Source organism: Oryctolagus cuniculus, chromosome 8 (assembly GCF_964237555.1).
Source record: "Oryctolagus cuniculus chromosome 8, mOryCun1.1, whole genome shotgun sequence".
In the NCBI taxonomy this organism is placed as follows: domain Eukaryota; kingdom Metazoa; phylum Chordata; class Mammalia; order Lagomorpha; family Leporidae; genus Oryctolagus; species Oryctolagus cuniculus.
The window spans coordinates 37,054,572-37,076,876 of NC_091439.1; the positions used below are offsets into that span (position 1 = coordinate 37,054,572).

General features: G+C 43.2%; 2 protein-coding genes across 3 annotated transcripts in view; one reads left to right on the forward strand and one right to left on the reverse strand.

Moving 5' to 3' along the window:
- Positions 1 to 20,833, reverse strand: part of INTU (inturned planar cell polarity protein) — a 108,600-nt gene extending 87,767 nt beyond the window's left edge. The window contains exon 1 of one of the 2 annotated variants that reach the window (XM_051819869.2): positions 20,671 to 20,833. In XM_051819869.2, the coding sequence (XP_051675829.2) occupies positions 20,671 to 20,759 (89 nt within the window). In that variant the 5' untranslated portion in view covers positions 20,760 to 20,833. Of the gene's footprint in view, positions 1 to 8,827; positions 9,079 to 20,670 lie in introns of those variants that run through there. The other variant, XM_002717241.5, reaches the window with a different exon arrangement.
- LOC108178131 (uncharacterized) lies at positions 20,758 to 21,581 on the forward strand. Its single transcript, XM_070047111.1, has 3 exons — positions 20,758 to 20,769; positions 20,803 to 21,068; positions 21,143 to 21,581. The coding sequence occupies exons 1-3, from the start codon at positions 20,758 to 20,760 to the stop codon at positions 21,348 to 21,350; spliced, it is 486 nt and encodes a 161-aa protein (XP_069903212.1). The 3' UTR covers positions 21,351 to 21,581.
- The last annotated feature ends 724 nt before the right edge of the window (positions 21,582 to 22,305 follow it).

Consider the following 22,305-nt stretch of genomic DNA (forward strand, 5'->3'; position numbering starts at 1 on the left):
CCGGTGTGCCGGCGCCGCAAGGCGGAGGATTAGCCTAGTGAGCCGCGGCGCCGGCCCAGATATAGCTTTTGTGCTTCTGCATTTGTTCCTAATCCTTGGCATTAACTGAAGATGCTCTAAGGACCTCAGTTTGCCAGGTTCCAGGCTAGATGCAGAGACACAAGAAGCAAAACCAGTCGCTGCCTTTAAGGCTCCTACAATGTAGCATTCCGGGAAAATTCCTCATTCCTCCTCCAGATTAAATCCTAGTTAGACGTCTTATTCCACTGTGTGCTGTGCTAACAAAATACCTGAGACCAGGTACTTTGTAAGGAAAAGAGGCTTAGTTTGGCTCATGGCGTTGAGGCTGGAAAGTCTTAACTTGGGTGGCCACGTCTGGGGGCGGGGGGCGGAGGGAGGCATGCTTCATCACAGTACTGCATGGCAGATGACATCACGTGACAGTAGCAGGCATGACAGAGGGAGCAGTGCATACAGAAGTAGCACATCAAAGAGTAAGAGATGGAGGGGTGGAGCCCGGCTTCATAAAAACCTGCTCTTGTGGCAACCAATCTGGTCTTGAGAGAGTGAGAACTCAATCTTGTTTGCAAAGCATTAACCCCTTAGTGATGTAATCAACTCTTAAAAGGCCCAACACCATTCAACACTGTTAAACAGGGGACTGAGCCTCAATATGCATTTGGTGGTGGAGCCCAAATTCAAGCTATAGTGTTAGATAAGCATCAGGAGCATAACTGAGGGGCTGGCACTGTGGCGTAGTAGGCTAAGCCTCCGCCTGTGGCACCAGCATCCCATAGGGGTGCCAGCTGGAGTCTCGGCTGCTCCTCTTCCAATCCAGCTCTCTGCTATGGCCTGGGAAAGCAGTGGAAGATGGCCCAAGTGCTTGGGCTCCTGCACTGCTTTGGAAACCGGAAAGAAGCTCCTGGTTCCTGTCTTTGGATCAGCCCAGCCCCATGCATTGCAACTATCTGAAGAGTGAACCAGTAGATGGAGGACCTTTCTATCTTGCCCTCTCTCTGTAATTCTACCTCTCAAATAAATAAATAAAATCTTAAAAGGGGGGGGGGGGAATAACTGATTCAGTGGGTCGAGAAAGGTTAACAGAGATCTAAGCAACAAACTCCCAAAGCAGGTCTTCCAATTGCACCGAAGGAAGGGATGTATCAACAGCAACAACAGGTCGGTGCCACGGCTCACTTGGCTAATCCTCCGCCTGCGGCGCCGGCACTCCGGGTTCTAGTCCCGGTCGGGGCACTGGATTCTGTCCTGGTTGCTCCTCTTCCAGTCTAGCTCTCTGCTGTGGCCCAGGAAGGCAGTGGAGGATGGCCCAAGTACTTGGGCCCTGCACCCGCATGGGAGACCAGGAGGAAGCACCTGGCTCCTGGGTTTGGATCAGCGCAGCACGCCAGCCGTAGCGGGCATTTGGGGGGTGAACCAACGGCAAAGGAAGACCTTTCTCTCTGTCTCTCTCTCTCACTGTCTAATTCTGCCTGTCAAAAAAAAAAAAAAAAAAAAACAACAACAACAAAAGAAGGAAACACAAAACCCAACCTTTCATTACAACTATGCAGTAACAACAAAGCTAAGGAAATTAATACATGTAGATAATCCCTGCTCTAGGAGGTGGACTTAGTGACTGGTTTCCACAGAACAGAGCATAGAAAGGAAAAATAAGAACTATAGTGTAGAGACCTGGTGGACACTGCCTCAAGCAAGTGGTCAAGGTCATGAAAAACAGGAGAGGATTCAGAAATTGTTACGGATCAGAGGAGACCAGGAGACACCATGTAATACAAATAAAGCTTGGAGCTTAGTTACTATGACTGAAAAAGAAGTTGACTTGTTAATTTTGACAACTGCATAAAATGTTACCCTCAGGGGAAAATGAGTAAGGGATTTACAATAATTCTGTACTACTTCTGCAACTCTTATATAAACCTAAACTTACTCCAAAATTTTCACATTTAGAAAGCAAAAGGAATTAAATATAGCAGTTGTAACTCAGATTTTTGTTAATACTTAGCACACATTCATCAGCACTAATTTATTCTTGCAACATTTTCTAAGATCCTATAGTTCCTACTGAGTAAATGTCTCTCAATTTTCTTTCAATGACTATTATTTTGTTTTGCTCTAAACGGCGATAACTGCATATAGTCTGCCTGTAAAGTTTAAGAACATTTTAATTAGATTTCAAGGCCTTAAATAATGTGAGAAATACGAACAGAGTTATTCTTTCCAAAGAAAAATCTGCTAATTTTGGGGCATAATGTTCTGCTTGGGACACGCCAGGTTGAGTCCCAGTGATTCTACTTCAGATCCAGTTCCCTGCTAATGTGCCTGGGAAGCAGCAGATGATGGCTCAATTAAATGAGTTCCTGCCACTCAAGTGGGAGACCCAGATGGAATTCCTGGCTCCTGGCACCCGCCTGGCCCAACCCTGGCCCTTGCAGCCTTTCAGGGAGTGAACCAGTAGATAGAAGATCTCTCTCTCTCAATCTCTCTGGGTCACTTGCCTTTCAAATAAGAAAGTCTTTAAAAAATAAGAAGGCTTGCTAACTTTTTAATTAAGCAAGTTCACTTACATAATCTGCAATATAATTATAATAAAGAAAATAAATTTCAAATAATGAGATTATGTTTTTAATACCTCAATTTCCTGAGTTACTAAAAAATTCAAGGTTGACATTAAATCTTTTTCCTATAAAAGTTATTTGAATACTTCAGGTCTTTATTTGCACTAATGCCAGTATTTTTCATCATCTGAAATACTAAGGTGATTTCCTTAACAACAGAAAAGACTCACAAAATAGCCAGCACTACTGACACATTTCCTTATTGAACGAAGACAGACTTCTGCTAGTACACCAAATATGCTACATACTTGTCTTTATGTTTGGTGTACACAGCGCCAGTGCCCAAAACACATAGTTATGTAATATTAATGGGTACAGCAGGACAATTATAGCGAAATTATAGTGAAATTCATGACAATGAAAATGGATTCTACCTGGCACTTTTGCAGTAAACTCCAGTAAGAGCAGAAAGATGGAGAGACTTAAAAGAGATTTAAAAATCACCATAAGGAATCTAAAATTTATTTGGGAGGCCACCAAGCTTTTGAGCAGAGTAGAAAAATTACATACAGGGCTGGCGCTGTGGTGTAGCGGATAAAGTCACCGCCTGCAGTGCTGGCATCCCACATGGGACTCCTGGTTGGAGTCCCGGTTGCTCCACTTCTGATCCAGCTCTCTGCTATAGCCTGGGAAAGCAGCAGAAGATGGCCCAAGTCCTTGGGCCCCTGCACCCACGTGGGAGACCTAGAAGTAGTTCCTGGCTTTAGAACTACTTCTAGGCTGGTTCATTCCCTAAATGGCCTCTGTTGCGGCCATTTGGGGAATGAGCCAGCAGACAGAAGATCTCTTTCTCTGCCTCTGCCTCTGCGTAACTCTGCCTTTCAAATAAATAAATATTTTTAAAAATTATGAAGAACAGAGATTTAGAAAGCAAACTCTGGGGGACAGCATTGTGGCACAACAAATTAAGCCATCATCTGTGACCCAGTGACACCAGCATTGCATATGAGAGTGCCAGTTCAAATCCTGGCTGCTCCACTTTTGATCCAGCTTCTAGCTAATGCGCCTGGAAAGGCAGCAGAAATGGCCCAAGTCCTTTGGTCCCTGCCTCCCATGTGAGAGTCCCAGATGGGAGTTCCAGGCTCCTGGCTTTGGTTTTGTCATTGCCATTTGGGGAGTGAACCAGCAGATGGAAGATCTCTGTCTCTTGCTTTCAAATAAATAAATCTTAAAAAAAAAAAAAAAAATCAAACTCTAGCAGCAGTATGGAAGAAAGACAGGAAAAAGAAATTACAGGCATTCAGGTCAGGTAAGAGGGGAGAGGCCAGCCTTTTAAAGAAGGCATTATCTATGGGAATGGAAGAGAGACCAATGAGAGCGAGCCAACAGGACTACAGACTTAGCTCTAAAGACATAAGGAGATAGTGATGTCAGCAAATGAGATGGACAATAAGAGAAAAGAAACAAGGAAGATAATGAATTCTCAAACATGCTGAGTTGAAGGTAGAATGTGACAGTAGCATGGAATTGCCATTTTCCATCATAAACTCTATTACATACCATTTGACATTTTAAGTCATCTAAGAAGTCAGGATTCAGAGCATGAAGAAGGGAAATATCCTAAGGTGGATCATGAGTTTAAGTGAAATATTTCTATTCTTCAAAGACTACATTCCCTTGTCAAAATCCAAGAAAAAATTTGGTGGAATCCTACTCAGAAAAACAAAAAAGGAACTAATGATATAGGCAACATCATGAATTAATCTCAGAAGAATTATGCTGAGTAAAAGAAACTGGGCCCAAAAAAAAGAGAATCTATACTGTATGATTCCATACTGACAAAACTGTGGAGAATATAAAGTAATGTCCAGTGACAAAAAACAGGAAAGCGGTTATGAGGAGTGAGGGAACAAGAATGATTCTAGAGAGGCATTTGGGGAAACTTTTGGGCAAAATGGCTATCTTCATTATCCTGCCAGACAATAAATGTCAAAACTTACCAAACTGTACACTTTAATATGTGCAACTTCTGTACCAATTATACCTCAAAAAATCTATCAAAATGTCGCAGAAAAAGATTAAAGGACATATTTGCTTTCTTTTCCAGTCAATCCTCTCATGTTAGGTAGACTTTCCTTACCTTTTTTCAGTTAAAAATCTCTTTTAAAATTATTCCTCTTTTTCTCCATCAGCCAAAGTTTTAAAATTAACGATTCACTATGAAAAATTTAAAAATCTAAGTCATAAAATTCAAAACTTCTGACCAATATGAACTAACCAATGTTGCTTCCATAAATTAGAGACCAAAGCAAACAAACTTGGTAACACTGCAAGTTAATGTATGATTTCTGTTACCTCAATACTGAAACTAGGCAATGTCATCAAACCAATCCAATCGATAAAGCCTCCCCAGGACATCCTCAGGTGTCAGGTTAAGATATACTGCAGTGGTGTAGTAGGCTAAGCCTCCTCCTGGGCGCCAGCATCCCATATGGGCTCTGGTTCCTGTCTTGGCTGCTCCTTTTCTGGTCTTGCTCCCTGCTAATGGCCTGGGAAAGCAGTGGAAGATGGTGGAAGATGGCCCAAGTGCTTGGGCCCTTGCACCCATGTGAGAGACCTGGAAGAAGCTCCTGGCTCCTGGCTTTGCGTCGACCCAGCTGCGGCCTTTGTGGTCATTTGGGGAGTGAGCCAGCAGATGAAAGAACTTTCTGTCTCTCTATCTGTAACTCTGCCCCTCAAATAAGTAAATAGACCTATAAATTCAAAAAATAAAAGAAAGAAAGAAAAAGGAAAAAGATATACTGCACGGGTGTGGGCACTTGGCACAGCGGTTAACAAGATGCATTCCATATCTGACACCCTGTGTTTGAGTTCCAGCTCTGTTCCCAAACCCAGTTTCCTGTTAATGTAGATCCTGGGAGGCAGCAGGTGATGGCTCAAGTACATGTGGGAGACCTGGATTGAATTCCCAGGTTGTAGCTTCAGCCTGGCCCAGCCCTGGTGGCTGTGGGCATTTGGGGAATAAACCAGCAGACAAGAAATCTGTCATCCTGCCTGACTGTGCTTTTCAAATACATACAAACATAAATCAATTTTAAAAAGATACTGCTCTAATCTAAAATCTTCCTCTCCTATAACAAGCCTAAAACAAACCTATTTTTAAAACTCCACTATAATGTACCCCAAAGTAATTTCATCTCAAAAATAGTAACCTTATTAATTAGGTACTGATATTCACGTGTAGCTCAAGTTGGTTTTCAGTTACAAAGCATGTATGAAACAATGGTATCTTCTAAAAAGAACTTACAGATAATTAACTAGAACCTTAAAAATTGAAGATACCTTACATGAGACAATATGTAGTGTAACTTCCTTAGTGAGCTTCAGGTAGGCCATCAAACATGATAGGCAATTCATCTTTCCTTTGATAAAAAAAAAAAAATTAAGGTTTGAATTCCCATGTCTTTGACCAAAGAGGGTTTCTGCACAAGGTAGGAAAGCTCCTGTTTGTCCTGGTGACTGCAGCTTAAGGAGATAAACACCCGCTGCCATAAGGCAGGAATGGAACATTAGCCTTCTAGGCCAAGTAAGCCAATCAACGCTCATGTCCTACATATAAAGGGACAGACATAAAAGATGGCCTTGGTAGGACATGAAATACACACCAGCAGAACACTACAAAAAGAGTTTACTCTATTCTCACTATTAGAATGATACGGCCCCTAGAACATTTAGAGTGATGAGTGATTTAGTGATTAGTAGAAAGCATAATGACCACATTTTTAAAAACAAAATACATATGTATATACTGCATATGTAACATATGTTCTGGATCAGGAAATATTCTGAAGTTTTGACTTTTCTGATCACAAGATCTTCACATTGCTTGTTTCTTAAGAAACAGAGTTAGCACATTTATTTTCATCCCCCTGAAATCAGGATGTCCCAACTGAAACCAGGCATCTTAAATTCCTACACTGACGGGCCGGCGCCGCGGCTCACTAGGCTAATCCTCCGCCTAGCGGCGCCGGCACACCGGGTTCTAGTCCCGGTTGGGGCGCCGGATTCTGTCCCGGTTGCCCCTCTTCCAGGCCAGCCCTCTGTTGTGGCCCGGGAGTGCAGTGGAGGATGGCCCAGGTGCTTGGGCCCTGCACCCCATGGGAGACCAGGAAAAGCACCTGGCTCCTGGCTCCTGCCATCGGATCAGCGCGGTGCGCCGGCCGCAGCGCGCCGGCCGCGGCGGCCATTGGAGGGTGAACCAACGGCAAAGGAAGACCTTTCTCTCTGTCTCTCTCTCTCACTGTCCACTCTGCCTGTCAAAAAAAATTTAAAAAAAAAAAAAAAATTCCTACACTGACAACATTCAACTGTGCAACCACGAGTAAGTTATGAGCTAAACGTGTGACTCTAAGATGTGGAGAAAGCAAGAGTTTGAGTCTCACAGTGTCTATGGCTTCCTACACTAAGACCAGATAGGGTTCCGCATAATCCATACTTCCTTCTAGGAATCTTGCTTAATAACAACCATGAAGTTTTAAATAAGCTTTTAGAAGACCATGGCAGATTACCAAAAATATACATATTCTTAAATTTGTTCAAATCGTCAAGAATACAATTCAGGTTTCTCCCCTACACTTCTTTTTTTTTTTTTTTTTTTTTTTTTTTTTTTTTTTTTTTTGACAGGCAGAGTGGAGAGTGAGAGAGAGAGACAGAGAGAAAGGTCTTCCTTTTCCATTGGTTCACCCTCCAATGGCCGCCGTGCTGATCCGAAGGCAGGAGCCAGGTGCTTCTCCTGGTCTCCCATGTGGGTGCAGGGCCCAAGCACTTGGGCCATCCTCCACTGCACTCCCGGGCCACAGCAGAGAGAGCTGGCCTGGAAGAGGGGCAACTGGAACAGAATCCGGTGCCCCGACCGGGACTAGAACCCGGTGTGCCGGCGCCGCAAGGCGGAGGATTAGCCTAGTGAGCCTTGATGCTGGCCACTCTCCCCTACACTTTTAAAAGACAATGACAGAGATGTTTTACATACTGATAGGTGAAAAATAATTGCCAAGTGACTGTTACTCCTAAAGACACACTAATTATTTGCAACTGTTACTTGCATAAATATACATAAAATGTCATTCTAACACTCTGGCAGTCCATTAAAAGTTTGGTTGATGTTTTGGCACCTAAACCTCTGCCCTGTTGGTCATTCATTTCAAGCTGCCAGGAACTGATTTTTTGAAAATGTTTTTGGGGGCCTGTGCTGTGGCGTAGTGGGTAAAGCCGCTGCCTGCAGTGCCAGCATCCCAGTGGGTGCCGGTTCAAGTCCCGGCTGCTCCACTTCCCATCCAGCTCTCTGCTATGGCTTGGGAAAGTAGTAGAAGATGGCCCAAGTCCTTGGGCCCCCGCACTCGTGTGGGAGACCTGGAAGAAGCTCCTGGCTCCTGGTTTCAGATCAGCGCAGCTCTGGCTGTTGTGGCCGTCTGGGGAGTGAACCAGCCGACAGATGACCTCTCTCTCTCTCTCTCTCTTTCTGCCTCTCCTTCTCCCTCTCTGTAACTTTCAAGTAAATAAATAAATCTTTAAAAAAAGAACAAAGAAAATGTTCTTGAAACACAGCAATAAGAGATAGAATCCTTTAAAAATGAAATAATACCAGGCATTTTGAATCTAAATAATTTCCCATTGGAATTATTAAGGATAAAAAGTTGAAATATATTCAATTACGACATAAAAGGAAAGAAATGGGAATGCATAGCAGAAACATCCAGAAATGCTAAGAGATCATCCTTGATGGTGTGACTGTGAGAGTCAACATCCTTTCTGCTACAAATCTATTCATGTACATAATGGGCTAAACAAATCTACATAATTCAAATAACTTATAAAATGTATAAGTATGTCTCTCCATTCCAAAAACGAGGTTAAGCTACCAAGATCATGACACCAAAGAAGCAAAATGATACTCCAATAGGTACAAAGAGTTGCATAGACACTCTTAATAGACCGTCATACTGCACAGAACTCAACACCAGGAAAAGAAAACCCTCCTCGTACCAGAATCAGAAAAACCTACAGAAGCAAAGCTCGGGTTCCTCATTCCAGCTCATACCACAGCACAATCGAAACCTGACGCAAACAACCCCCACTTACTAAAGAACAAATACTCAATTCCAGACACACCAACACCCTGCAGTCCGCCCCGCCACGTGCACACTCTCTGCACTGAAGAGATGGACTTAATTGTCCCTCTTCGAGAACCTTACTCAGAATGGCTACTCGCTGAGGAGTAGGAACCCGAGTCGCTGACTGGGTCTTCAGAATCACATTCCTCATCTTCTTCTTGGGAAGAGGGCTCTCCAGGGAGCTCGTTTGCGCTCCGAGGCAAATCGCACAAAGCTGGAGACGCCATGGTCACGATGCAGCAGCTACAAGTGGAATTCAAATCTCACTGCTGCAGCTTCCCGGGGCCGCCATGTTGCCGCTCCTTGGAACGGGGCGGGGGCCACGTGACCACCAATCCTTAACTGCAATTGGCCGCAGCTCGGGTTGCCAGGGAGACGGGGAAGCTTCCCAGAGAGAACGCGCTAGACTGAGAAGGAGCAGAGAAGTTAACATTAAAAAGGGGCTGCGTCAGTTGGAGCAATGGAAAGAGCTGCCCGCTCACTGCCCCCTAAACGCTCTGCCTTTTGAGCAACAGAACTTATTAAAAATAGGAGACCATTGATTTCTCTCCTTTCCTTAACAGGGCCAGATATCTCCTAGCTTGAATTTTGTCCTCTTCCTGTTCCAAAGTTTTAGGGGTGCTCAGCCTGGATTTCCCTGGAGGTAAAGAAAAGCGCCCCTACCTTTCCTTAGGGCCCTGCATCCACGCCGAAGAACGGAAGTTTTTAAGCAAGGCCCTCCGTGTGCTAATGTAAATAGGCTCAATTGTTTCGTTGGTTTTCTTTTTTCTTTACAACACTTGTAGACATTTTTACAGTCCCCCCCCCTCAGCAGGTATTGCAATCAAATGATTGGCAATATGAAACTGCCCACGTTCGTTTCACACCCCAAAACTTCATAATCTGACTATGTGTTTTCATCACTGAAGTTGGAAGCGCAAACAGGTAAATTTTCCTGTCATTTGTTAATATCTACATCAAATATTTTTTAAGTACAAAACAATAGCGCTGATTGGCAGGAATTGTTATAATTACGTACTTGCTCTCGTCATATACGATGTTAAGCTAACCTTACACTATGAAGTAAATATTTTCTCTATATTAAAATAAGGAAACGGAGGCTTACAGACGTTATCAACTTGTTAATGGTTACACGACTAACAGGCAATAGACCCAATCAAGAAATGAACCTATGGTGTGGTCATTGTGGTACTATGGGTTAAGCCTTTGCTTAGGACTGACATCCCTTTGATTGCTGGGAGTGCCTGCTGCTCCACTTGCCATCCAGCTCCATGCTAATGACCCTGGGAAATAGTAGGTACCACACACGTGGGAGACCCTGATGGAGTTCCTGGCTCTTGGCTTCTCCTATTACAGCCATATGGGGGCAGCGTGACCAGTAATAGAGAAATAGATTTCTCTATTACTCTGCCTTTCAAATAAAAATATATATTCATAAATATTTTTAAAAGAAATTAACCTAAGCCATTAACCACTATATTCAATGTTCTCCTCAGCATCCAGTACAGTAATCTCAACTTATTGGCAGTTTTGTTTTCTTGTCTGAGTTACTGAAGGTCAACCATAGTCCAAAAATATTAAGTGGGAAATTCCAGAAATAAATAATTCATTAGCTTTAGATTGTATGCCTTTCAGAGTAGTGTGATGAAATCTTGTGTCCTGCAGCCCAGAACCTGAATCATCTCTTTGTCAGGCTTTTCCACACTGTCTATACCACCTTCCCATTAGTCACTTAGTGGCAAGATCAGTTACCAGATCAACTGTCAGTGCTCAGTGCTTGCCATCCCACAATGCTTGTGATCCAATAAGAAGGACAATGTTAGCCTAATGCTAAGACACAATGCCCAGGTCATTCATTTCCTCTCTTTGTATCATCTCACATCATCACAAGACAAAGGGAAAATACAGTGCAATCAAATATTTTCAGAGACCACATTCACATAATTTTTAATGCAAAAGTACTATTACTCTATTTTGTTACTAGTTACTGCTGTTAATCTTACTGTGGCTAATTTATCAATTAAGCTTTATCGCAGCTATGTGTGTATGGAAAAAAATACAGAATATATACAGGCTAGGTATCCCTAATATGAAAATACAAAATCTAACATGTCCAAAATTAAAAATTTTCTGAATGCTAATATGATGCCACAAGTAGAAAATTCCACATCTGATCTCATGACAGCTTATAGTCAAAACTCAAGCGCACTAAAAATACTGTATAAAATCACTTTTAGGTTATGTATATCAGGTGTATATGAAACATACATGAATTTTTTTTTTTTGACAGGCAGAGTGGACAGTGAGAGAGAGAGACAGAGAGAAAGGTCTTCCTTTTGCCGTTGGTTCACCCTCCAATGGCCGCCACAGCTGGCGTGCTGCAGCTGGCACACCGTGCTGAGCCGAAGGCAGGAGCCAGGTACTTCTCCTGGTCTCCCGTGGAGTGCAGGGCCCAAGCACTTGGACCATCCTCCACTGCTTTCCTGGGCCACAGCAGAGAGCTGGCCTGGAAGAGGGGCAACCGGGAAAGAATCCAGCGCCCTGACAGGGACTAGAACCTGGTGTGCCGGCGCCGCTAGGTGGAGGATTAGCCTATTGAGCCGCGGCGCCGGCCAACATATAGGAATTTAGTTTAGACTTGGATCCCATTGCCAAAATACCTCATTATGTATAAACAAATATTCCAAAATAAAAAAATCTGATATCTAAAATACTTCTTGTCCCAAGAATTTTGGATAATGGATACAGAACTTGTATAGAGTCCAAATAAAGTATGCAAATAAAAATGAAAAACCAAAAGTAATTAAATGTCCAACAACAGGAAAATAGTTTAAATATACTTTTATAAATAAAATATTGTTGTGGAAAATTTAACTTAAACTAGATGGGCAGATGGAGACTGACAAATGGGCAATTATACAGTGATAAATTTTATGATACTCTGCATTGGGTTCTAACAGAATACCCAGAGAAAACCAAACTAGTACTGTGGGGTCACAGCAAATTTCTTAGAGAAAAACTTAATCTATGTCATTAGTATGAGATGGTTCCAACAGAGAAGAGTAATGGAGTTTGAGTGATTACATGACCTATAGTGTTACATCCCTGGAGAACTCAACAGAAGCTGCACAGTAGCAAATAGTAGTTTCACTTTTAAGCTGCAGTTTAAAATGATGGACATTTGAATTTCCTAGTTTTTATGGGCATTTTTGGTATTAATATCTAAATGTGCTTTTGTGTAGTTAAAACGGCTGTTGAATTTTCTTTTGTAATTTATTTGTGTTGATTTATAAAATTGTATTTTTATCTTATACCAGCCCCATAAGGCAGTTTATACCTTGTTTATTTAAATCATAATGAAAACAGTTTGTCATCCCAGGAATCTACAAGAGTTTTCTCCCTGAAAGAGGTCTGGGGCCTGCGCTATCGTGTAGTGTATAAAGCTGCCAGCTGCCTGCATCCCATATGGGCGCAGGTTCAAGTCCAGGCTGCTCCACTTCTCTGATCCATCTGATCTGCTATGGCCTGGGAAAGCAGTGGGAGATGGCCCAAGTCCTTGGGCCCCTGCACCTGTGTGGGAGACCCAGAAGAAGTTCCTGGCTCCTGGCTTTGGATCAGCACAGTTCCAGCCACTACGGTCATCTGGGGAGTGAACCAGTGGATGGAAGACCTCTGTCTCTCTGTCTCTGTCTGTCTGTCTCTGTCTCTGCCTCTCTGCCTCTCCTCTCTCTCTAACTAATTTTCAAGTAAATAAATAAATCTTTAAAAAAGAAAGAGGCCTATTGGTTGTGGAAGGATTATCAGCAAAGGGAGATCCTGAAGGTGGCCAGAATGGATAGCACCCGAGGCAAGGATGGAGGGATAGGCCCTCTCTAAACTCCTCTTCCCTAAAACCAGAGGGAAAGGCCAGAGGAGTGTGCAGGTGTGGATGCTCACTTGCCAGGTTCAAGCAAGAACCCATCCCAGTGTCCCTGCCTCAGTGTTTACAAGGAACTCAAAAAGTTCATGGAAAATAAAACTAAGAGGTAAGTTTATCTTGGAGCCAAAAATTTGAAATCTTTGCATAATTTTTCATAATATGTATTTTGTATGAACTTTTAGAAGACTCCCCATATTTTCTCTGGTAAGTAGGCAATAATTGGCTGTGTGAAAGTGATGTAGGAGTTTGGAGAGAGTGGAGCTAAAGGAGAACAAATATTTCTGCCAGCACTGAGATTTGATAAAAATATGTTACTTTTAAAATCATGGAAATGCTATCACAAAAACAAGGTGGAGTCACTATAGTAGTTATTTTATGGTTCATGGTAAAGCATACATATTTTCACCGCAATCTTGAACATTATAAATGACTAAGGTAGCCTTCTCAGAGCAGGCGGTGTGGCACAGTGTTAAGCCGCGGCTTGGGAGCCTGGATCCCATATCAGTTGCTAGTTTGAGTCCATGTACCTCCATTTCCGATCAGCTTCTTGCTCATACAACCAGAGAGGTAGCAGATGACAGCTCACGTACTTAGACCCCTGCCACCCACACCCAGATCTTCCATTCGCTGGTTCACTCCTCAAATGCTTACCACAGCTAGGGTAGAGACAAGCTGAAGCCAGGAACTTGGAACTCAGTCCAGGTCTCCCACTTTGAGTAGCAGGCACCCGAGTACTTGAGCCATCATCTGCTGAGTCTCAGAGTGCACATTAGCTAGAATCAGGAATTGGAAGCAGAGCCAGGACATCAACTCAGGCACTCTGATATGGGATATGGGCGTCCCAACTGGCATCTTAATCACTGCACCAAATGCCCAATCATCTATTATTTTCCTAAAATTTTCATACCTTGCTCCTTAACTTCAAATGGGACTTCATTAAATGGAGGATAAAATAAATGTAGTCTCTTTAAAACACTTTTTGAATTCTACAAATAATTTAGCACCAACTAGAAGACAGATATTTTATTCCCTGCTACATTTAATCAAATTAATCAAATGTGTCCTCCTTGCTTGATCAAAAGTGTGACCTGGGTCTTGTTAAGTGTAGATTTTGGAGCGCTACTCCACAGCAACAGGATCAGAATCTCTAGGGGAGAGGTGTGCACATCTACAATTTATACAAGTGCCCCTAGTGCCTTAGCAAACTTAGGAATTACTGGCCTAACGTTCCCTTAGTTCTTAGCCGCAAACCTACAAGTCCATTGACTGCTTCCTGAATAGGCTGGAATCCACTCGCACCTGCTGCACCTGAGCCTGACAGCCCTCTTCTTGCTCCAGTTCCTCATCTGTACAGCCATGAGCAAACCTCTCTAAGATTCACCTTATTTATCTGTAAACTCAGAGGGAAAAATGAAAATCCATGCATAGTTTTTTCCATAATCCATATTTTCTATGAAATATTTGAAGGCCTCTTGTAAATATGGATGTCAAAATTTTTGCACCAAAACAACCGTATTTTATTTTCATTTTCCACGAATTTAAGTTCCTGTATGTGTGTGTGTGTGTGTGTTTCATTCACGTTTCCTGATTCATAACTCCCACAGCCTTTGTTGTTTCCTAAATGACTAGAACGGTAAGGTTAAAGTATTTGGTCTTTTGCCTTTGGTTTCTGGAGCAGCTTCAGGACAGTTCAGTGCAATAACGTGAAAGTCTTTTGATACAATGTTGGGACACTTTAGATCTCAGAAGAAGACTTCAGAAAGCTAAATCTCTCTGGCCTTCTCTTGCCCTCCTTCCACTTGCTCCTTTTCTTCCCAAGGCTGGCCACAGAATTGAAAGCCAGGCCACAAAGGTAAAAACATACTTTAATCTTTGCATGACTTTCTGTCTTGGAGTTGGCCATAAAGACCTCCCCCTGGTTGCTAGTAGATCATAAAAACCCCATTTCAGACGAGGTCCCGCGCCCTACCTGGGAAAAAGGAACGCTGCATAGAGGCCAAGTAGGATCTGAACAGACAGGCCTTGCTGGGTTTTCCCACCTGAGCAAACCTCTCTAAGTCTTAACAGATCATACCTTTTCTGCCGATCACATTTCTACACAGGTGTTCATGCTTGTGCAATGAAGTCGTCATTAAAAACCCAAAAGGACAGGGTTCGGAGAGCTTCTGGACAGCTGAACACAGGCAGGCTCCCAGCAAGGTGAACAAGAACTCATCCACATGCCAACAAAGTGGTGCAGCCCAGCTCCAGTGGACTGAAGCTCTGTGCTGGGGATCCTTCCAGATCTCATCCAGTGTGTCTCTCATACCCTTTATAATAAACCAGGAAACTCAAACGCTTCCCTGGGTTCTGTGAGCCTCTTAAGCAAATTAACCAAGCCCAAAAAGGCATCACGGAAACCCCAATTTGCAGCTGGTGGATCGGAAGTGTCAGAGGCCTAGACTTGTGACTGACATCTGAAGCCACGGTGGTAGGGGAGGGGAGTGAAGGAGCAGCTGAGTGGGAGTGAGCCCTCAAGCTGTGGGATCTGATGCTACCTCCGGCTACTGTCAGAATCGAATTGAATTAGAAGACACTGAGCTGCTGTCCACTGCAGAACTGATGGCTGGCTGGCTGGCTGGCGGGAGGCAACCTGCAAACATTTCTGGGTGACATATCTGCTCTATGTTGTGAGCACACGGCAAGAGAAGCTGAGTTGTTGTTTTTTTTTTTTTTTTTCTTTGATATCTTCAGCAGTACCTGCTTCATAGGACTTTTGGGAATCTAATGAGTTACTACATGTCAAATGCCTAGCACATAAAGTGTCAATAAAACTCATCAATTTAAATCATTTACTCAGAGAGGATGAAGAAAGGAAAAGAATAAGCTGCCAATTCGAGGCCTTTATGAAAATGCTGTTTCACGATTAGCAACTGCAAGGAGACTTTAAGGATTCAGACTGACATTATATTCTCATCTTCTGTTTTCCAGCACACAAATGGCCATCCATCTTCTGAGGCCCAAATATGTTTAATAAGTATGAGTCACAGGTCCTTATTTCCACAGATGCAATCTCAATTAGGCAAACAATATAATTCTGACACAAAATACACCAGATAAGAACATAATTAAATATTTAGTATTGTTAGCAGGTACAGGAGCTCTTTCTCTAGTAGTAATAGAAGCTAGCAATGAAAAGTAAATGAAAACAGGGGCACAGGAGGTCATATTCATTAAAACAGTTTAAACTGTTTTAAAGGTGAAAAAACATTGTAATAGAGTTTTATTAGGAACTAATAGTGCCTTAACTGTGAATATGTAAATAATAATTCATCAACCATGTGGTAATACTGACAACCACAATTATTTTTAAAATAATAATGAAATAAGCTGTCTGAACCACAAAAAAACCATGTTAGAAACTCAGAGTTTATGAAAAAGAACTTTTCAAATTTAAGCCACAGTCATCATGTGTTAGCAATACCAAATTACATAATTGCACTATGGCCTAAAATTCTAATTTTCCAACATTAAATTGAATTATTTGTTAAAATGTATGGAACTTACCTGTTACAGGATCCTGTATTCTACAACTGAATAATAATGAAATACAGAGGAGAATCCAAAAGGACGCATGAAAGTAAAGTAACTGGCACAAAGCTCAAACCCAAAACCCAATTCATTTACTCCTACTCAGCTGCATTTTGTTTCTTAATTTACTAAGTATAAACTATTTGTCAAACTGTTCTACCACCATAGATCAACAGTTGCCAACCGAAGGCAAGGAGGCTCCCTCACAGCAGGGAGACTGAAGTCCCAGAAATTCAAATTCCTGAAGCCTGACAATCTGCAGGCGTAGAGCAACGTTGGAAACAAAGAGCAGACACATGAATTAGGAGAAAAATTACAGCTTTACAAACAAGTGCCTCAGCCCTAGGTAGTACCAACAAATTAATTGAAAAATCATAAAGAAAAAAACCCCACAGCATTGTGGAAACAATGATTTGATGACAACCATGAAAATGCTTGATAATCCATAAAGCGACATGCATTTCCCAGTCAGAGGATCCGAGTTCTCCTCGTGATGCTGGAGCTAATCACCAAGTGAACGTGGACAAAGTGCTTCCCATCTGAAGACAGCAATGATAATCCCTGCCTACCACACAGGGATGCTAAGGTTCAAATGAGATAACCTTTGAAATCTAATGCCTTATACCTTAAGAAATGGAGTCATGTGTGATTCATGCTATATTTTCTATTTTTTTTAAAAAAGATTTTATTTATTTGAGAAGTAGAGTTACAGACAGTGAAAAGAGATAGAGAGAAAGGTCTTCCATCTGCTGGTTCACTCCCCAAATGGCTGCAATGGCTGAAGCTGAGCTGATCCGAAGCCAGAAGCCAGGAGTTTCTTCCGGGTCTCCCAAGCGGGTCCAGGGGCCCAAGTGCTTGAGTCATGTTCTACTGCTTTCCCAGGCTATAGCGGAGAGCTGGATTGGAAGAGGAGCAGCTGGGACTAGAACCAGCACCCACATGGAATGCCCGTGCTGCAGGCAAAAAGATTAACCTACTGCACTACAGTGCCAGTCCCTAAAAAGCTTTTGATTCTATTTTTGATAGATTTTAGAGTTTAAAAATTATTTTACACATTTTTGTAAGGTATATACACAGAAAAAGAGTGACAAAGATAGCAATCTTCCATCTACTGCTTCACTTCCCCAAATGTCTAAAACAACCAGAACTGGACCAGGCTGCAGCCAGGAGATAGGAACTCATTATGTATCGCCCACGTTGGATGAGAGGGACCCAACTACTTGGGCCATTATCTGCTACCTCCCAGGGTACACATTAGCAGGAAGCTGGACTCCAAAATAGAAGACTCAAACCCAGGCACTCAACACTCAGATATGGGATGTAGGCAATCCCAAGTGGCATCTCAACTGCTGTGTCATACACCTGCTCCTATTTATACTCCTTTATCACAAGAACATAACTTAATGGGGCACACCTTTACCACCTTACTGAAGTCCCAGAAGTTCCTGCAGCCTGACAATCTGCTGATGAAGAGGAATGTTGGAAACAAAGAGCAGACACATGAATCAGGAGAAAAATTATAGCTTTACAAACAAGTGCCCTAAGTAGCACCAAGAGAGAGGTCTGAATATTTGAGATGTTTTGAATATGCATATTTTTACTCTTGGCAAGAGTATGAAATTTAGGTCATCAAACAATTTCAAGCACTGGTCTCTGGCTTATTCTTTGACGGCCTTGGTGTCAAAAAACAGCAATGTAGTCTGAATCAGCACCATCCCTCAGCCATCAGGCCTCGGGCAAAGGCTCTAAGCTGAGTCTTCTCAAAGCCTTTAAGAATAGCTATCAGTTTGTGTTTCATTTTAGTTTTTTTAGGATAGTTGTTAACATAATATTGTTAATTGTTAACATAAGCCCTTATATTTGACAGAATTTAAATTTCATAGAGCACTTCCATGTCATTGGAAATTAATACCTCCATCCTGAAAGGTAAGTATTACCCCTATTATACTGCAGAAAGAACAGGAAAATATAAACAAAAGTCTTGCCCAGTCACACAACTAATACACAACAGAAACAGAATTACAAGAGAATGATTAAGCTGCAACAATGTTTTTTTATCTTATCAAAATATTAATGAGCACAAATATTTGAGTAATTGATATAATCAAGATGACGCAAGAAAATGTTAGTTGGTTAAGTAAAAGTAACTAAAAAATGCAGTCTTGAAGCTTTTCCCTGACTCAGACAACCTATGTGTAACTTTTTCAAAAAAGCAGAATAGCTGAATCTTTTTTGCTGAACAATTGTCATTTTAGTTTTGACAGTTTGAAGCTGACATCTCATGCAAAAAAAAAGTTCGCAACTTTGCTTCACTTCTGGTTTGGCCTGAGTATCTTTTCCAAAAGCACAGCAATTTAATGCTTTACATTTTGGAAACCATATTTGCAATGGAAAATATACAAGTAATTAAAAAAAAAACACTCAGAAGACTAAGCCTTTAAAATAAGTTGTAAAAACAAAGTAGAATAGTCTGCTATTTTCTTCTGTGAGTTTTCTATGGCCCAAGGCTATTGGATCTCTAATGCAATTGTCAAAAATTTATGGAAAACTTAGAAGGGATGCTTTAAAGGAAAAACATAAAGATTCTGTAAAACAGATTTTAAAAATAAGCCATGCACTGGTCTGGGCCAGGAGTACTATCATGAATAGGTGAGAATGATTTAAAGGTTATCTGATTTCTCCAATTTCTGTTACATTGTGTCTAAACAAATCTTTTTGTACACATTTGATTCGATATGATTCAATTTTTATGTAATTCAATTTTTAATGTGCTTGAAAATATTAAATAATAAATAATCACTAATAAAAATACTGCATTGCAAAGGGAAAAAAGATTTTCCTATAACGTTAGTAAGAAATCACCATTAGCCATGATACTGACACTCTAACAGTTCAGATTCCATTGGTTGCTACAGCATATGGGAGCAGTTATTTGTAATTTAGATAAAGTAGCTTTTCATTCTAATATTGAGCAGGTTTATTCCAGAAACACTCCACTACTTACTTCCGAAGTAATCATCTCAGTCTTGATGACTGTAGTTTAAACATATTCTTTTACCCTGGTTCATTCAGACAGGTTTTTGCTTTGGCTGTGAAATCCTGTAGTGTTAATCAGTTTGGAATTTTTTGGCACATGACATTTTTAACATGAAAAAAATGAAGAAATTCTGTTGGAGCAGGGTCTTGAGCATTTAAAACTCACCCCTCCCAGCTGTACCAAAGTCATACTGTGAATGAGTGTGTAGCTAAACTTCACGGGATTATTTCTGACCTGTAATTTTATCGAATGCAGGGGGAATTGTCTGGAGAACTGAGCAGAATGCTTTTTTAGCTGCACTTTTGATAATATTTTATTGTATATGGCAGGGACTCTGGGGAGGGGGGGGGAGAAAAGGGGGAGGAAACCAACGCTAGAAAATTGCAGGTTTCAGAAGGCAACTCTTAAATCGAAGAAATTGGACTTCTCCCTTGCACAACGTCTTTCTTTTGACTCACACTTGCAGCGGAACAGGATTTCTACAGCTCATATGGTTTTGCACAAAGACTTAAAAGGGTCACTTGAAACGTTTACAGATGAGAGAACTCACATAAACCTCCCCCGACAGATATTTACCAAGCGCCACTTACTCTTGCTCGCCGCAAGTGTATTCAAGGGTTACTTTTGATGTATTTCTAAGGGAGTTTTTTCCATATCTTACGTCTTAGGAAAGCCAGGTCTCCCTAGAGTTCAAGCAGCACTGCTGCCCGGCATCCCTCAACCCTTTCTAAGCGTGGGAGGGGAGTTCGCTCCCCACGTGGATTCTCATTGCCTCCTCTGTAAACTCACCACCCCGTGCACAGGACGTAATAGGTGTTCTTCGATTTCCATAAAGAGATTAGCATAGCAGGTAATGCCCACGCTAACCATTCCCAGAAAGCTGGGGTTCTTGTCGTTCTTACAAAAACTCTTCCCATTTCTTTTGTGTAGTTGTTCGTGTCTGGCAGTGCGCACGCGCGCGCGCGCGTGGGGGACGGAGGAGGCGGTAGAAGTAGATTTGTTTAAAGAGAGAGAGAGAGAGAGAAAAAAAGAGACTCCTATTGCAATTTCAAGTAAAGTCTGAACAAAACTCTTAGCTGTTTTTCCTGGGGTTAGTCTGGAGGTGTAGGAAGGGAAGTTTTGCAGCTCTGTTCGCTGCAGCGTTTTCTGGAGGACACGGGTGACCCGGAGCCGCGCGGGGCCGCAGTCTCAGCGGCGGAACCCGGCGAGCGCGAGCATCGAATTCTGGAAAGGGTTGGCGGCACGTCCCAACGCCCCTCGGGCGCAGGAGCCCCCTAGGGCGAGTCCCAAAGCTGACGCTTCCTACAGACCCCTGAAAGAAGAGCGGCCCCTCCCTCCGCCACGACCCCCAGGGAGCAGAGGGCGGGCTTTCCCCGAGCCCCCGGCCCCGGCACTGACCTGTGTAGCAGGACGCGCTGCACCGAGTCCAGGTCCTCCAGGTTCCGGGGGGCGGGTTTGGGGATGCTGGACCTGCCCACCTGAAACATGCCCACTGGAGCTAGGCTCGCCGTGCAGGCGTCCAACAGGTAGCGCGCGCAGCCCGGGGGGCGGCCGGCGAGGTCTCACCGCCAACGCTCGCCTCGACCCCGGTCTCCCGTCCGGCTCCCGCCACCGCCAGGAAACCTAGCGCTGAAGGAAAAGGCCGCCTGGCGTCGGACGCGCAAATCCCAGGACCGCAGGCGGCGGTGTGGCCGACCTCTGTCCTCCTTTTCCACTTGCCGACTCGCGCGTATCGTGGGGCACCGCACGCAGGCAAGCGGCGCCGCCACTCGTCGCGCTCCGGGAGCTCGGGGCAGGTGAGGACTGTGCTGGCCACCGCCCCTGTGCCAGGGCTTGCCAGCTGCACAGTGCCCTTTTCCGCCTCTTTCAGTTGTCTGTCCTCGCCGGCAGGGACCCTGGCGCGCGGGGCGAGCCGTCGAGCGCCGCGCGAACCCGCCACCCGGAGCTGCGCTCTTCCGCCGCCTAGTGCAGGCTCCGGCTCCTTCTTCTTCACTTCGTCCTCTCTGGACCGCAAGGCCGCCCCCGCGAGGGACACCGGTGCCCAGGCGCCGCCCCCAGCGGAGGAAGCCACCACCTGAAGCTTCCGTAGCCCGGAGGAGAGGCTCCAGTGACTCCTTGCAAGATCCGAAAATGAATGGGAAGGGGAGCAAGCTGGATGACTGTTCTTAATGGGAATTTAAATTCAGCCCAGAAGAAGCCGTGTAGGTTCACCCATCCATGTAAACGTTTGTCAGTCACCTGCTACGTGCTGCCCTGAGTTCTTGTCCCTGGAGATGCAAGAATGAGTAAAAGATGGTCTGAGTATTCTAGTATGAATCCTTTATTTTTTCTTGGAAATCTTTTTAGCATATATTTGATCCCAGGAGACAGTCTCTTCACTTAGGAATATTAGACGTTTCAATAGACTATTTTATGGTTTGTGGTTGTGCCAAGTCTAAATTTGATGAGTTTTCGTCTTGGAAAAGTGACCCATGTGTGACTCCCTCCTGGGAACCCCTTTGAAGTCAGAATTAGAAGGATGATGAACGGAGAACTGCGAAGCCGTAGTTTTAGATGTGAAATGCCACCGATTATAGATTACAGGTTAATTCTACATGGTAGTAGATTAATTTTAAATGGCAGAGTAATTAATGTATTGGCTATTCACTGTAGGATCTACAAATGTCACCTGTAAATCTGTCTTAGGTAGTCGTCTACAATCAGGTTTGACTTCTTGGTCAAGTGGGTGAAGAGGATGAACGGTGAGGTCCCTTCTCTTAGTATACAGACTGCTACTTACTTCTGCATTCAGTATGTCAACGTCCTCCTGTTTGCTTTTTTTAAAAAGTTTTTTAATTTAAAAGAGTTACAGAGAGAGATATCTTCTATTTGTTGGTTCACTGTCCAAATGATTGCGCTGCCCAGGGGTTAGCCAGGCTGAAGCCCGGAACCCAGAACTCCATCTGGGTCTCACATGTGGGTGCAGGACTCCAAGCACTTGGACCATCTTCTGCTGCCTTCCCAGGTGCATTAGCAGGGACCTGGATCAGAAGC